General features: G+C 44.1%; 1 protein-coding gene across 3 annotated transcripts in view; it reads right to left on the bottom strand.

The window, feature by feature from the left end:
• The window catches only part of glra1 (glycine receptor, alpha 1), a 106,707-nt gene that overhangs the window by 67,978 nt on the left and 23,729 nt on the right, over nt 1–15,000 (bottom strand). For 2 of the 3 annotated variants that reach the window (XM_046322910.1, XM_046322912.1), the window contains exons 3-4: nt 13,164–13,190; nt 12,560–12,598 (exon numbers count right to left, since the gene is read on the bottom strand). The exons of the other annotated variant lie outside the window; for it this stretch is intronic. In XM_046322910.1, the coding sequence (XP_046178866.1) occupies nt 12,560–12,598; nt 13,164–13,190 (66 nt within the window). The remainder of the gene's footprint in view (nt 1–12,559; nt 12,599–13,163; nt 13,191–15,000) is intronic. 3 annotated transcript variants of the gene reach the window in all.

The raw sequence follows: 15,000 nt of genomic DNA, 5'->3' as shown, positions 1-15,000 counted from the left end.
GTTTTTTTTCTTCGTTATGTGCAGACAACACAGCTGATAGAGGCAGAGGGGCTTTGTGAAAGCATCATGAATAACACTAGAGATGTATTAGAGTTTGGTAAACTGACATCAAATACCTGAATCAATAGTGAAGAAACAATACTCGTGGAAAGCATACATACATACACACGCACGCGCGCGCACGCACGCACGCACAGACAGACAGACAGACAGACAGACAGACAGACAGACAGACAGACAGACAGACAGACAGACAGACAGACAGACAGACAGACAGACAGACAGACAGACAGACAGACAGACAGACAGACAGACAGACAGACAGACAGACAGACAGACAGACATACATACATACATACATACATACATACATACATACATACATACATACATACATACATACATACATACATACATACATACATACATACATACATACATACATACATACATACATACAAGATTCTCTGGTCTGTTAAAACCAAGATTGAACTCTTTGGCCTGAATGCCAAGTGTCACATCTGGAGGAAACCTGGTACCATCCCTGCGGTGAAGCAAGGTGGTGGCAGCATCATGCTGTGTGGATGTTTTTCAGTGGCAGGGACTGGGAGACTAGTCAGGATCGAGGGAAAAATTAACAGAGCAAAGTACCGAGAGATCCTTGATGACACCTGATCCAGAGCACTCAGGATCTCAGACTCTGGTGATAGTTCACCTTCCAACAGGACAATGAACCTAAGCACACGGCCAAGACAACGCACGAGTGGCTTCGGGACAAGTCTCTAAATGTCCTTGAGTGGCCCAGCCAGAGCCCAGACTTCAACCCGATCAAACATCTTTAGAGAGACCTGAAAATAGCTGTGCAGCTCCCCATCTTACCTGACAGAACCTGCGAGGATCTGCAGAGAAGAATGGGATAAACTGCTCCCAAGAAGACTCGATGCCAAAGGTAATTCAACAATGTACAGAGTAAAGGGTCTGAATACTTCTGTAAATGTGATATTTCCATTTTTTATTTTTAATAAATGTTGCTTTGTCGTTATTTTGGGGTATTGTGTGTTGATTGATGGGGACATTTTTATATTTAATCCATTTTAGAATAAGGCTGTAACGTACCAAACAACAGCTATATGCAGTAAAAAAGAATATTTCTGTCACATTTTAATTGGACTATGCAACATGACAAATGGTTGTTCCAACTTCCAATCTTCACCTATACATTCTCCCACCATGCATCACATTCACTGCTTTAACAGCCTGCACTTACAAGGAGAAACTTTTTCTGAGCTGGCTGGCATTTCAGGAGGAGGCTTTTATGAGAAATGAAATGCCATTATAGGACATCCTTGACAGGTTCCATGACAGCAGGGTTCCTCTCAATGTCTCATTATTTAAGTGAAATGAATTCAAATTCAGTGTGCAGCTAGCTAGCTGGATCAATGTAGGGCCTGAAGCTGCATTTAAAATGGCACCCTATTCCTTATATAGAGCACTACATAAAGGACAGGGCACCTATATAGTGCACTACTTTTGACGAGAACCCTACGAGAGCCTTACGAAAGCCCTAAGAGAGCCCTACGAGAGCCCTACGAGAGCCTTACGAGAGCCCTATGTGAAAGGGGAAAGGGAAAAGGGGGGAGGATTGCTAGTCAATTGTACAACTGAATATATTCAACTGAAATGTGTCTTCCACGTTTAACCCAACTCGTGTGGACCCTGGTCAAAAGAAGTGCACTTTACAGGGAATAGGAGGCCATTTGGCAGTGTCGCTGAAAGCTCTTGATGGCTAGATCTGACGGCCAGTACAACTAAGAGCCTAGCTACTCTGAGTTTGCTATGTCACATGTCTATAAGTAATGGCAGGCGACTAAATGAGCCTTTTCCTGGGCCCTGGGTTAGCTGTGACAGATGGGAGGACATGACAGCCTTAGAGGAGTGTGACTACAGAAAGACATTAATCAATATCCGGGCCGTGGCTCGGGATACCGAACGCAGAACAGTTGACGAGGGCATTATTCCAGTGGATTACAGAGAGACAGAGAGAGAGAGAAAAAAAGAGACAAAGAGAGAGAGTGAGAAAGAGAGACAAAGATATAAAGACAAAGAGAGAGAAAAACAAAGAGAGAGAATGAATGAGATGGAGAGAAAGAGACTGAGAGGGAGAGAGAGAGAGAGAGAGACGAAGAGAGACAAAGAGAGAGAGACAAAGAGAGAGAGAGAGAATGAGGCGGAGAGAGAGAGAGAGAGAGAGAGAGAGAGAGAGAGAGAGAGAGAGAGAGAGAGAGAGAGAGAGAGAGAGAGAGACAAAGACAAAGAGAGAGAGACAAAGAGAGAGAGACAAAGAGAGAGAGAGAGAATGAGGCGGAGAGAGAGAGAGGCTGAGAGAGAGAGAGAGAGAGAGAGAGAGAGAGAGACAAAGAGAGAGAGACAAAGAGAGAGAGACAAAGAGAGAGAGACAAAGAGAGAGAGAGAGAATGAGGCGGAGAGAGAGAGAGACTGAGAGAGAGAGAGAGAGAGAGAGAGAGAGAGAGAGAGAGAGAGAGAGAGAGAGAGAGAGAGAGAGAGAGAGAGAGAGAGAGAGAAGAGAGAGAGAGAGAGAGAGAGAGAGAGAGAGAGAGAGAGAGAGAGAGAGAGAGAGAAAGAGAGAGAGAGAGGGATGGGCTACCTTCCAAATGGCACCCTATTCTCTATATAGTGCAATACTTTTGACCCATCAAAAGGCTCATAGGACTCTGGTCAGAAGTAGTGCACTATATAGGGAATAGGGTGCCATTTGGGATACATACCAAGGGAGAGGTATACCACATGGAGCTGGTAGGGAGTGTGACGGAAGGAATAAAATGGACCAGTCAATGATTTTAGCAGACGTTGTGATGTTCGCTCTTTGCTTGGTGTTTTAATCATCTTGAGAGTGAAAACAAGAGCTTGGGGGAGGTTAGGGGCACCATGATACTGAGCACCGCTGTATCAGTCATCGGCTGAAGCAATCGACTGAGTACAGGAAGCACTCTGTTGAGAGGGCAAATCAAATGAAGATGTGGTCGGTCAATCATTCCAGCTAATATTAGACTAGTGGATTGGTGATATTGAACAGGTTAGGGACTCCCGAGTGTCGCAGCGGTCTAAAGGCACTGCATCCCAGTGCAAGAGGCGTCACTACAGTCTCTGGTTTGAATCCAGGCGGTATCACATCTGGCCATGATTGGGAGCCCTATAGGGCGGTGCACAATTGGCTCAGCGTCGTCCGGATTTGGCTGTCATTGTAAATAAGAACTTGTTCTTCACTGACGTGTCTAGTTAAATAAAAGTTTTTTAAAAATTAAAAAATTTCAAAAGAATGGATTTTAATACTGGTGACGTCACATCCTAACCAGGCAGAGACCTGTGCAGAGACCAGTGCCCTCCTAACCAGACAGAGACCAGTGCCCTCCTAACCAGACAGAGACCAGTGCCCTCCTAACCAGACAGAGACCAGTGCCCTCCTAACCAGGCAGAGACCAGTGCCCTCCTAACCAGGCAGAGACCAGTGCCCTCCTAACCAGGCAGAGACCAGTGCCCTCCTAACCAGGCAGAGACCAGTGCCCTCCTAACCAGACAGAGACCAGTGCCCTCCTAACCAGACAGAGACCAGTGCCCTCCTAACCAGACAGAGACCAGTGCCCTCCTAACCAGGCAGAGACCAGTGCCCTCCTAACCAGACAGAGACCAGTGCCCTCCTAACCAGACAGAGACCAGTGCCCTCCTAACCAGGCAGAGACCAGTGCCCTCCTAACCAGACAGAGACCAGTGCCCTCCTAACCAGACAGAGACCAGTGCCCTCCTAACCAGACAGAGACCAGTGCCCTCCTAACCAGGCAGAGACCAGGCAGAGACCAGTGCAGAGACCAGTGCCCTCCTAACCAGACAGAGACCAGTGCCCTCCTAACCAGGCAGAGACCAGTGCCCTCCTAACCAGGCAGAGACCAGGCAGAGACCAGTGCAGAGACCAGTGCCCTCCCTAACCAGACAGAGACCAGTGCCCTCCTAACCAGGCAGAGACCAGTGCCCTCCTAACCAGACAGAGACCAGTGCCCTCCTAACCAGACAGAGACCAGTGCCCTCCTAACCAGGCAGAGACCAGTGCCCTCCTAACCAGACAGAGACCAGTGCCCTCCTAACCAGGCAGAGACCAGTGCCCTCCTAACCAGGCAGAGACCAGTGCCCTCCTAACCAGGCAGAGACCAGTGCCCTCCTAACCAGGCAGAGACCAGTGCCCTCCTAACCAGGCAGAGACCAGTGCCCTCCTAACCAGGCAGAGACCAGTGCCCTCCTAACCAGGCAGAGACCAGTGCCCTCCTAACCAGACAGAGACCAGTGCCCTCCTAACCAGACAGAGACCAGTGCCCTCCTAACCAGACAGAGACCAGTGCCCTCCTAACCAGGCAGAGACCAGTGCCCTCCTAACCAGACAGAGACCAGTGCCCTCCTAACCAGACAGAGACCAGTGCCCTCCTAACCAGGCAGAGACCAGTGCCCTCCTAACCAGACAGAGACCAGTGCCCTCCTAACCAGACAGAGACCAGTGCCCTCCTAACCAGACAGAGACCAGTGCCCTCCTAACCAGGCAGAGACCAGGCAGAGACCAGTGCAGAGACCAGTGCCCTCCTAACCAGACAGAGACCAGTGCCCTCCTAACCAGGCAGAGACCAGTGCCCTCCTAACCAGGCAGAGACCAGGCAGAGACCAGTGCAGAGACCAGTGCCCTCCTAACCAGACAGAGACCAGTGCCCTCCTAACCAGGCAGAGACCAGTGCCCTCCTAACCAGACAGAGACCAGTGCCCTCCTAACCAGACAGAGACCAGTGCCCTCCTAACCAGGCAGAGACCAGTGCCCTCCTAACCAGACAGAGACCAGTGCCCTCCTAACCAGGCAGAGACCAGTGCCCTCCTAACCAGGCAGAGACCAGTGCCCTCCTAACCAGGCAGAGACCAGTGCCCTCCTAACCAGGCAGAGACCAGTGCCCTCCTAACCAGGCAGAGACCAGTGCCCTCCTAACCAGGCAGAGACCAGTGCCCTCCTAACCAGGCAGAGACCAGTGCCCTCCTAACCAGACAGAGACCAGTGCCCTCCTAACCAGACAGAGACCAGTGCCCTCCTAACCAGACAGAGACCAGTGCCCTCCTAACCAGGCAGAGACCAGTGCCCTCCTAACCAGACAGAGACCAGTGCCCTCCTAACCAGACAGAGACCAGTGCCCTCCTAACCAGACAGAGACCAGTGCCCTCCTAACCAGACAGAGACCAGTGCCCTCCTAACCAGACAGAGACCAGTGCCCTCCTAACCAGGCAGAGACCAGTGCCCTCCTAACCAGACAGAGACCAGTGCCCTCCTAACCAGACAGAGACCAGTGCCCTCCTAACCAGACAGAGACCAGTGCCCTCCTAACCAGACAGAGACCAGTGCAGAGACCAGTGCCCTCCTAACCAGACAGAGACCAGTGCCCTCCTAACCAGGCAGAGACCAGTGCCCTCCTAACCAGGCAGAGACCAGTGCCCTCCTAACCAGACAGAGACCAGTGCCCTCCTAACCAGGCAGAGACCAGTGCCCTCCTAACCAGGCAGAGACCAGTGCCCTCCTAACCAGACAGAGACCAGTGCCCTCCTAACCAGGCAGAGACCAGTGCCCTCCTAACCAGGCAGAGACCAGTGCCCTCCTAACCAGACAGAGACCAGTGCCCTCCTAACCAGACAGAGACCAGTGCCCTCCTAACCAGGCAGAGACCAGTGCCCTCCTAACCAGGCAGAGACCAGTGCCCTCCTAACCAGACAGAGACCAGTGTCCTCCTAACCAGGCAGAGACCAGTGCCCTCCTAACCAGACAGAGACCAGTGCCCTCCTAACCAGACAGAGACCAGTGCCCTCCTAACCAGGCAGAGACCAGTGCCCTCCTAACCAGACAGAGACCAGTGCCCTCCTAACCAGACAGAGACCAGTGCCCTCCTAACCAGGCAGAGACCAGTGCCCTCCTAACCAGGCAGAGACCAGTGCCCTCCTAACCAGGCAGAGACCAGTGCCCTCCAGGCAACAGTATCAATCTGTTTTCTATTTCTAATCATTTCCATGTCAAACAGAAGCAATTCACTGTAGGCTATACCTACCAGACCTGGGTTCAAATACTATTTCAAATATCTCAATTACTTTCACATACAGTACCGGTCAAAAGTTTGGACACACCTACTCATTCAAGGGTTTATATCTATACTATATAGATACTGTATATATATGTTTTTTAAATATAGATTGTAAAATAATAGTGAAGACATCAAATTACACATGTCGTAATGTAGTAACCAAAAAAGGGTTAAACAAATCAAAATATATTTTATATTTGAGATTCTGCAAAGTAGCCAACCACTCTTGGCATTCTCTCAACCAGCTTCACCTGGAATGCTTTTCCAACAGCCTTGAAGGAGTTCCCATATATGCTTAGAACTTGGCTGCTTTTCCTTCACTCTGCGGCCCAACTCATCCCAAACCATCTCAATTGGGTTGAGGTCAGGTGATTGTGGAGGCCAGGTCATCTGATGCAGCACACCATCACTCTCCTTCTTGGTCAAATAGCCCTTACCCAGCGTGGAGGCGTGTTGGGAGATTGTTCTGATGAAAAACAAATGCGCAAACCAGATGGGATGGCGTATTGCTGCAGAATGCTGTGGTAGCCATGCTGGTTAAGTGTGCCTTGAATTGTAAATAAATCACGGACATTGTCACCAGCAAAGCACCCCCACACCATCACACCTCCTCCTTCATGCTTCACGGTGGGAACCACACATGCGGAGAGCATCCGTTCACCTACTCTGCGTCGCACAAAGATATGACAGTTGGAACCAAAAATCTCAAATTTGGACTCATCTGTCCAAAGGACAGATTTCCACGGTCTAATGTCCATTGCTCGTGTTTCTTGGCCCAAGCAAGTCGCTTCTTATTATTGGTGTCCTTTAGAAGCGGTTTCTTCGCAGCAATTTGACCATGAAGGCCTGATTCACGCAGTCTCCTCTGAACAGTTGATGTTGAGACGTGTCTGTTACTTGAACTCTGCGAAGCATTTATTTGGGCTGCAATTTTTGAGGCTGGTAACTCTGCAGCAAAGGTAACTCTGGGTCTTCCTTTCCTATGACAGCCCTCATGAGAGCCAGTTTCATCATTGCGCTTGATGTTTTTTTGTGACTGCACTTGAAGAAAATGTCAAAGTTGAATGACCTTCATGTCTAAAAGTAATGATGGACTATCGTTTCTCTTTGCTTATTTGAGCTGTTCTTGGACTTAGTCTCTTAACAAATAGGGCTATCTTCTGTATACCACCCTTACCTTGTCACAACACAACTGATTGGCTCAAACGCATTATTAAGAAGGAAAGAAATTCCACAAATGAACTTTTAACAAGGCTCACTTGTTAAATGAAATGCATTCCAGGTGACTACCACATGAAGCTGTTGAGAGAATGCCAAGGGAGTGCAAAGCTGTCATAAAGGCAAAGGGTGGCTACTTTGAAGAATCTCAAATATAAAATCTATTTATATATTTTTAACACTTTCTTTTGGTTACTACATGATTCCATATGTGATATTTCATAGTTTTGATGTCTTCACTATTATTCTACAATGTAGAAAATAGTAACAAAATTAAGAAAAACCCTTGAATGAGTAGAATTGTCCAAACTTTTGACTGGTACTGTACGTATTCAGATATATTTTATTTTAATGTATTTGGAAATATGGTACACTTGGAAAGTATATGAAAATACTCAAATATACTCCCATGCATTTAATCCAGGTATTTGAAAATACTATTTGAAATAAGTATTGGGAAATACACTCAAATACAATTCTGTATACTATTTGGTTTTTATATATCTCTTGCTTAAACTGACAGATGTATGGGGATTTTTTTACGATGCTAATTAGATTTCCGCACAGGCGCGGACATCGACCATAGGTTTCTTTTAACCTAATAGCCACCATCTAGCAGAGTACCTATCTACTAATGGGATCTAGAATTACCATGTGATGTGATTTGGTGAAACAGGGCCTTCTAAACTGACCATGTGATGTGATTTGGTGAAACAGGGCATTCTAAACTGACCATGTGATGTGATTTGGTGAAACAGGGCATTCTAAACTGACCATGTGATGTGATTTGGTGAAATAGGGCCTTCTAAACTGACCATGTGATGTGATTTGGTGAAACAGGGCATTCTAAACTGACCATGTGATGTGATTTGGTGAAACAGGGCATTCTAAACTGACCATGTGATGTGATTTGGTGAAACAGGGCATTCTAAACTGACCACGTGATGTGATTTGGTGAAACAGGGCATTCTAAACTGACCATGTGATGTGATTTGGTGAAACAGAGCATTCTAAACTGACCATGTGATGTGATTTGGTGAAACAGGGCATTCTAAACTGACCATGTGATGTGATTTGGTGAAACAGGGCATTCTAAACTGACCATGTGATGTTATTTGGTGAAACAGGGCATTCTAAACTGACCATGTGATGTGATTTGTTGAAACAGGGCATTCTAAACTGACCATGTGATGTGATTTGGTGAAACAGGGCATTCTAAACTGACCATGTGATGTTATTTGGTGAAACAAGGCATTCTAAACTGACCATGTGATGTGATTTGGTGAAACAGGGCATTCTAAACTGACCATGTGATGTGATTTGGTGAAACAGGGCATTCTAAACTGACCATGTGATGTGATTTGGTGAAACAGGGCATTCTAAACTGACCATGTGATGTGATTTGGTGAAACAGGGCGTTCTAAACTGACCATGTGATGTGATTTGGTGAAACAGGGCATTCTAAATTGACCATGTGACGTGATTTGGTGAAACAGGGCATTCTAAACTGACCATGTGATGTGATTTGGTGAAACAGGGCATTCTAAACTGACCATGTTATGCGATTTGGTGAAACAGGGCATTCTAAACTGACCATGTGATGTGATTTGGTGAAACAGGGCATTCTAAACTGACCATGTGATGTGATTTGGTGAAACAGGGCATTCTAAACTGACCATGTGATGTTATTTGGTGAAACAGGGCCTTCTAAACTGACCATGTGATGTGATTTGGTGAAACAGGGCATTCTAAACTGACCATGTGATGTGATTTGGTGAAACAGGGCATTCTAAACTGACCATGTGATGTGATTTGGTGAAACAGGGCATTCTAAACGGACCATGTGATGTGATTTGGTGAAACAGGGCATTCTAAACGGACCATGTGATGTGATTTGGTGAAACAGGGCATTCTAAACTGACCATGTTATGTGATTTGGTGAAACAGGGCATTCTAAACTGACCATGTGATGTGATTTGGTGAAACAGGGCATTCTAAACTGACCATGTGATGTTATTTGGTGAAACAGGGCCTTCTAAACTGACCATGTGATGTGATTTGGTGAAACAGGGCATTCTAAACTGACCATGTGATGTGATTTGGTGAAACAGGGCATTCTAAACTGACCATGTGATGTGATTTGGTGAAACAGGGCATTCTAAACGGACCATGTGATGTGATTTGGTGAAACAGGGCATTCTAAACGGACCATGTGATGTGATTTGGTGAAACAGGGCATTCTAAACTGACCATATGATGTGATTTGGTGAAACAGGGCATTCTAAACTGACCATGTGATGTGATTTGGTGAAACAGGGCATTCTAAACGGACCATGTGATGTGATTTGGTGAAACAGGGCATTCTAAACGGACCATGTGATGTGATTTGGTGAAACAGGGCATTCTAAACTGACCATGTGATGTGATTTGGTGAAACAGGGCATTCTAAACTGACCATGTGATGTGATTTGGTGAAACAGGGCATTCTAAACGGATCTGTAAATTACAAGTAAGGTGATAACACTTTATTTAGGCTTAGTAAACACTAGAGCGGGTTTGGTTTTAACCAATATATATACATATAAAAGTGTGTTTTTTGCAATTGTTCACGTTCAAGTACAGAATTTAGAAATGTATAAACAGTATATTAAATCCATAGGTAGGTATGGATAAAATCACATTTACCTTAGTCGGTGCCTATAGCAGGAGAGGAGAGGAGATCAGCTGAAATTAATGGCTGAAATCTGGTCCCAGTCATCCGCTCTGTTAAATACTACTTTAAGTACGGCACTGAATATAATATAATCTCTCTCGCTCTCTCTCTCTCTCACACACACACGCACGCACGCACGCACGCACGCACGCACGCACACACACACACACACACACACACACACACACACACACACACACACACACACACACACACACACACACACACACACACACACACGAATGAATGAATAATGGATACATCCCTTTTACAATTTACCATATTCATACAATCATCTCGTTTAGGAAGTTGCACAAACAAATATGGTTTATGTTTAAAAACAGAAGAATTTAAATACAGTCGTTTTTTAAATATATATAGAGAGATTCATTTCAATTAGAAAAAAAGGAAATGAATGCATTCCATGATTGTTCCTTTTCAACCCCAGCAACAATCTCTCTAATTCATTCTAATTACAATACAGATGCCATGTTTCAGCCAAAAAGCAGTCAGGTAACTAATATTCCCTGTCATGTATAGCAGGTAATCTCTTGTTAGGAGGAAAACAGATCAGGTAGCCATTGAGGGATTTTAGTCTGTAAATGAATGGAGTGATCTGTAGCACCAGCTATCTTTCATTTATAATCATCCCAACAGGATATCTCCACTCCTCTCTACATTACAATCATCCCAACAGGATATCTCCACTCCTCTCTACATTACAATCATCCCAACAAGATATCTCCTCTCCTCTCTACATTATAATCATCCCAACAAGATATCTCCTCTCCTCTCTACATTATAATCATCCCAACAGGATATCTCCACATTACAATCATCCCAACAAGATATCTCTACTCCTCTCTACATTACAATCATCCCAACAGGATATCTCCACTCCTCTCTACATTACAATCATCCCAACAGGATATCTCCTCTCCTCTCTACATTACAATCATCTCAACAGGATATCTCTACTCTTCTCTACATTATAATCATCCCAACAGGATAACATCTCCACTCCTCTCTACATTACAATCATCCCAACAGGATAATATCTCCACTCCTCTCTACATTACAATCATCCTAACAGGATAATATCTCCTCTCCACTCTTCTCTACATTATAATCATCCTAACAGGATAATATCTCCACTCCTCTCTACATTACAATCATCCTAACAGGATAATATCTCCACTCCTCTCTACATTACAATCATCCCAACAGGATATCTCCACTCTTCTCTACATTACAATCATCTCTGTAGCTCAGTTGGTAGAGCATGGCGCTTGTAACGCCAGGGTAGTGGGTTCGATCCCCGGGACCACCAATACGTAGAATGTATGCACACATGACTGTAAGTCGCTTTGGATAAAAGCGTCTGCTAAATGGCATATATTATTATTATATATTATAATATCTCCACTCCTCTCTACATTATAATCATCCCAACAGGATATCTTCACTCCTCTCTACATTACCATAATCCCAACAGGATATCTCCACTCCTCTCTACATTACAATCATCCCAACAGGATAATATCTCCACTCCTCTCTACATTATAATCATCCCAACAGGATATCTCCACTCCTCTCTACATTAACATCATCCCAACAGGATATCTCCTCTCCTCTCTACATGACCATAATCCCAACAGGATATCTCCACTCTTCTCTACATTATAATCATCCCGACAGGATAATATATCCACTCCTCTCTACATTACAATCATCCCAACAAGATAATATCTCCACTCCTCTCTACATCAGAATATAATAAACATGTATCACAGTGGAGGCTGCTGAGGGGAGGACGGCTCATAATAACGGCTGGAACAGAACAAACGGAATGGAATCAAACACCTGGAAACCATGGAAACCATGCGCTTGATGTATTTGATACCATTCCACTGATTCCTCTCCAGCCATTCCGACGAGACCGTCCTCCCTAATTAAGGTGCCACCAGCCTCCTGTGATGTATCATAAAACGTTAACAGCAAAGCTTACCAACTGTAAAAAGCTTGTTTTTACCCAAAGTAAAATAAAAAAAATCTGTGCATCTTTCAGTTGTATTCACACTTTACCATCCAGAACAACAATTAACAAAAAGACAGAAGAGACCACGTCGACATAAATGACAAACAAAACCGTTTGAAATATTGCTGACGTTGGACTAATGTCTTGAGCCAAGTTCTTAATTGCCAGCTGTTCTACAAAAATCGCTTTAAAGACAAATCTGCCGATACACTATCAGCAGACTGATACCCCTCACAACATTATGCATTAACAGTAAACACATGTATCCCCTTCAAGATTACACCTTAAACGTGCTTGGTTTCTTTTTATTCTTTAAAAAAAATGGTTTTAATGGCTATAAACATGAAGATTGCCTGAGTGGCGTTGAGAGAGAGAGAGTGACTTGCATACTGTATTCCGTGATGAATGAAAAGAAAGTACCTTTCTTGTGAGAAGCTTCTGTTTTGGGGCCTTGTGGGTCTAATAACAAAAAAGATCATGATTAAAACACAACATATTCTAACAGCAAGTATTCACATTGTTTTTCTCAATGCGGAAAACAACACTAAAAAACACCTCTAGTATCACAACTTGCCAACACTTCAGAACTTATACAGGTAGGTGTGCGGCAGGGAAAGGAAGGAAACATTGTGGTGGCCAAAATACTGAAGGCAATAGCAGGAAGGAGGGATGCACGAGTTTGTGTTGGAGAACGTCATAGCGGGTCGGGCAGGAGAGGAGGCGATGCAGAGATGAGAGGAGGGGTAGAGCAGGGGTGCAAGGCATAGTTCTTCACGGGAGGCAGAAGGTGAGTTTAGCAAAATGCACTAAGATGAAAAACATCAGACAAAGGAAAGATGCATAGACTACATGTCAAACTGGCTTCGCTTAGATCTGCTTGCATCATTTGGCTTTAAATGCTTAAATGCTTACATTTTCTTATCAAGCAACTGGTAAGTGATTCAAACTAATTTTCTAATAAATGGGATATAAAAAATCTTTTTTTTTTAAAGATTTTGTTCATCTAAAAAAAGTATATTTTTACCTCTTCCACTCGCGGGGACCCCTGCAACTGAGCAGCAAAATTGGTGCAACACAAGAGAACAGGAACAGGAAGTGTACTTAGTGGACCAAGTGATATAGAAAAGTGATATAAAACACAAAGGCTCACACACAGACGTGATCAATTCATTGTTTTACCTTTTCCAGTCGTTACAGAAATGACCTTTTTTTAAATGAATTGCCATGACTGAAGCTGGCCATGCATCATTTCAAACCTGGTTGGCGCTTCACCAATCCAGCACAACAAACCACTTCATTACAATTAAAGATAGAAGAATTAGTCCCATTATTGCACTTATTTGGTAAGTGTGTAAAATAAATAAGGCATGCAAAAGATAACACCAAAATACCTGATAATATCCTTAATATTTCAACCTGTTCAATCTCACCTTTTACATCCAAAGGCTGTTAATGATAAAGTACTGTACATAACACATACATTAACACAAACATACAGTACATTTCCATAACTTTCTGACAAAATTCAGAAGATCTTAATTAGATCAACAGAAAGGTTGCTCCTTCCCAGACGACATTTGCTGCTCATGTTGAAACACTGCCGGTCCGTTCCCAATCACTATCGCCTGTCGACACAGGTTCATTCTTCTTCTTAGGCACATAGTAAATGTATTTTCTCAACAAAGATTGTGTGTTGATAAATGTGCTATTTTTTTTGCTCCGGAGGCGCATTGAATATGTAAACCAGGCGACATGCAGCCTGCCTACTTTTCTATATGTGACAAGTGCCATTGTTGAGAGATGGCGACGACACAGAGCTGAAGTCTTGGTGGGGGATATTGTAATCTATCAACGTCAGGAGAAAAGGAAATGGTTCTTTAAGATAGATGGAAAGTATTCTGCATGACCATGAACTGTTGTAGACAGGTGATTCGAACTCTATAATCTGTCTGGATCTAGTGAGGATTATTCTTCTTCTTGTTTTACACTCTGCATGCAAAGGCAATGCCTCTGTGTCAACCTAAGCCTGAGTTTATCCTCTATGTGAGATCTGAAAACCTGATCCCAAACATTAAACCAGAGCTTGGACTGTTTTCTTTGTTCAAAGCTTGTCAATCTCAAACTGGCAAATAACTAGCAGTGTATAAAAATCAATTCTGGCAAATAACTAGCAGTGTGTAAAAATCAATTCTCCATATGTTACAAAGAGGTGAAACAAATAAAAGGCGTTGTGCAAAATGTATAAAAACAGTGAATAATCAGCTATAAGAATGTACAATTGCGTTTTTAGAATGAATCCATCTGGGCCTGGTAGCGTCTCACTCACGCACCGTTTCACAAAAGGACAAATCTCGAAAAGCGACAGTTGAAACCGTCTAGCATGAAACATAAAAACAGTCGCTTGGGGGGGTGGTGGGGGGGACTTGAATTATCTTGTCAGAGTAAACAATTATATGGCAACTTTAATGTCACACTCAAGTGTGGTCGCCGTTTTCCCACTTCCCAGTATCAGAAATGAAATGACCCAAATGACAGGAAGTGACAGTAGCCGTTATGACACCGTCTCCTCTCCTCCTCACAGTAGTATTAGAGAAGCTTCAGTGACCAGACGGAGAGAAGCAGCATCCGATTCAACAATCCAACCATTCTCACATTCCATTCATTAAATTCATGTTTGATATCATGCTGAATAACAACATCAAGGGCAAACTCCCAATAATAGGGCTTTAATAAATACATGGCCTTGATATTATCTCATTCAAATCAAAAGAATAAGGCTACTGTTTATTTCTTTTAAAAAGGTATTTCTCCTATGTTTACATGTACAGTAGATGTATACTAGCAACAGATTTGTACTAAGT

Source organism: Oncorhynchus gorbuscha, linkage group LG23 (genome assembly GCF_021184085.1).
Source record: "Oncorhynchus gorbuscha isolate QuinsamMale2020 ecotype Even-year linkage group LG23, OgorEven_v1.0, whole genome shotgun sequence".
Taxonomy (NCBI): domain Eukaryota; kingdom Metazoa; phylum Chordata; class Actinopteri; order Salmoniformes; family Salmonidae; genus Oncorhynchus; species Oncorhynchus gorbuscha.
This window is presented reverse-complemented; position numbering and strand designations above follow the sequence as displayed.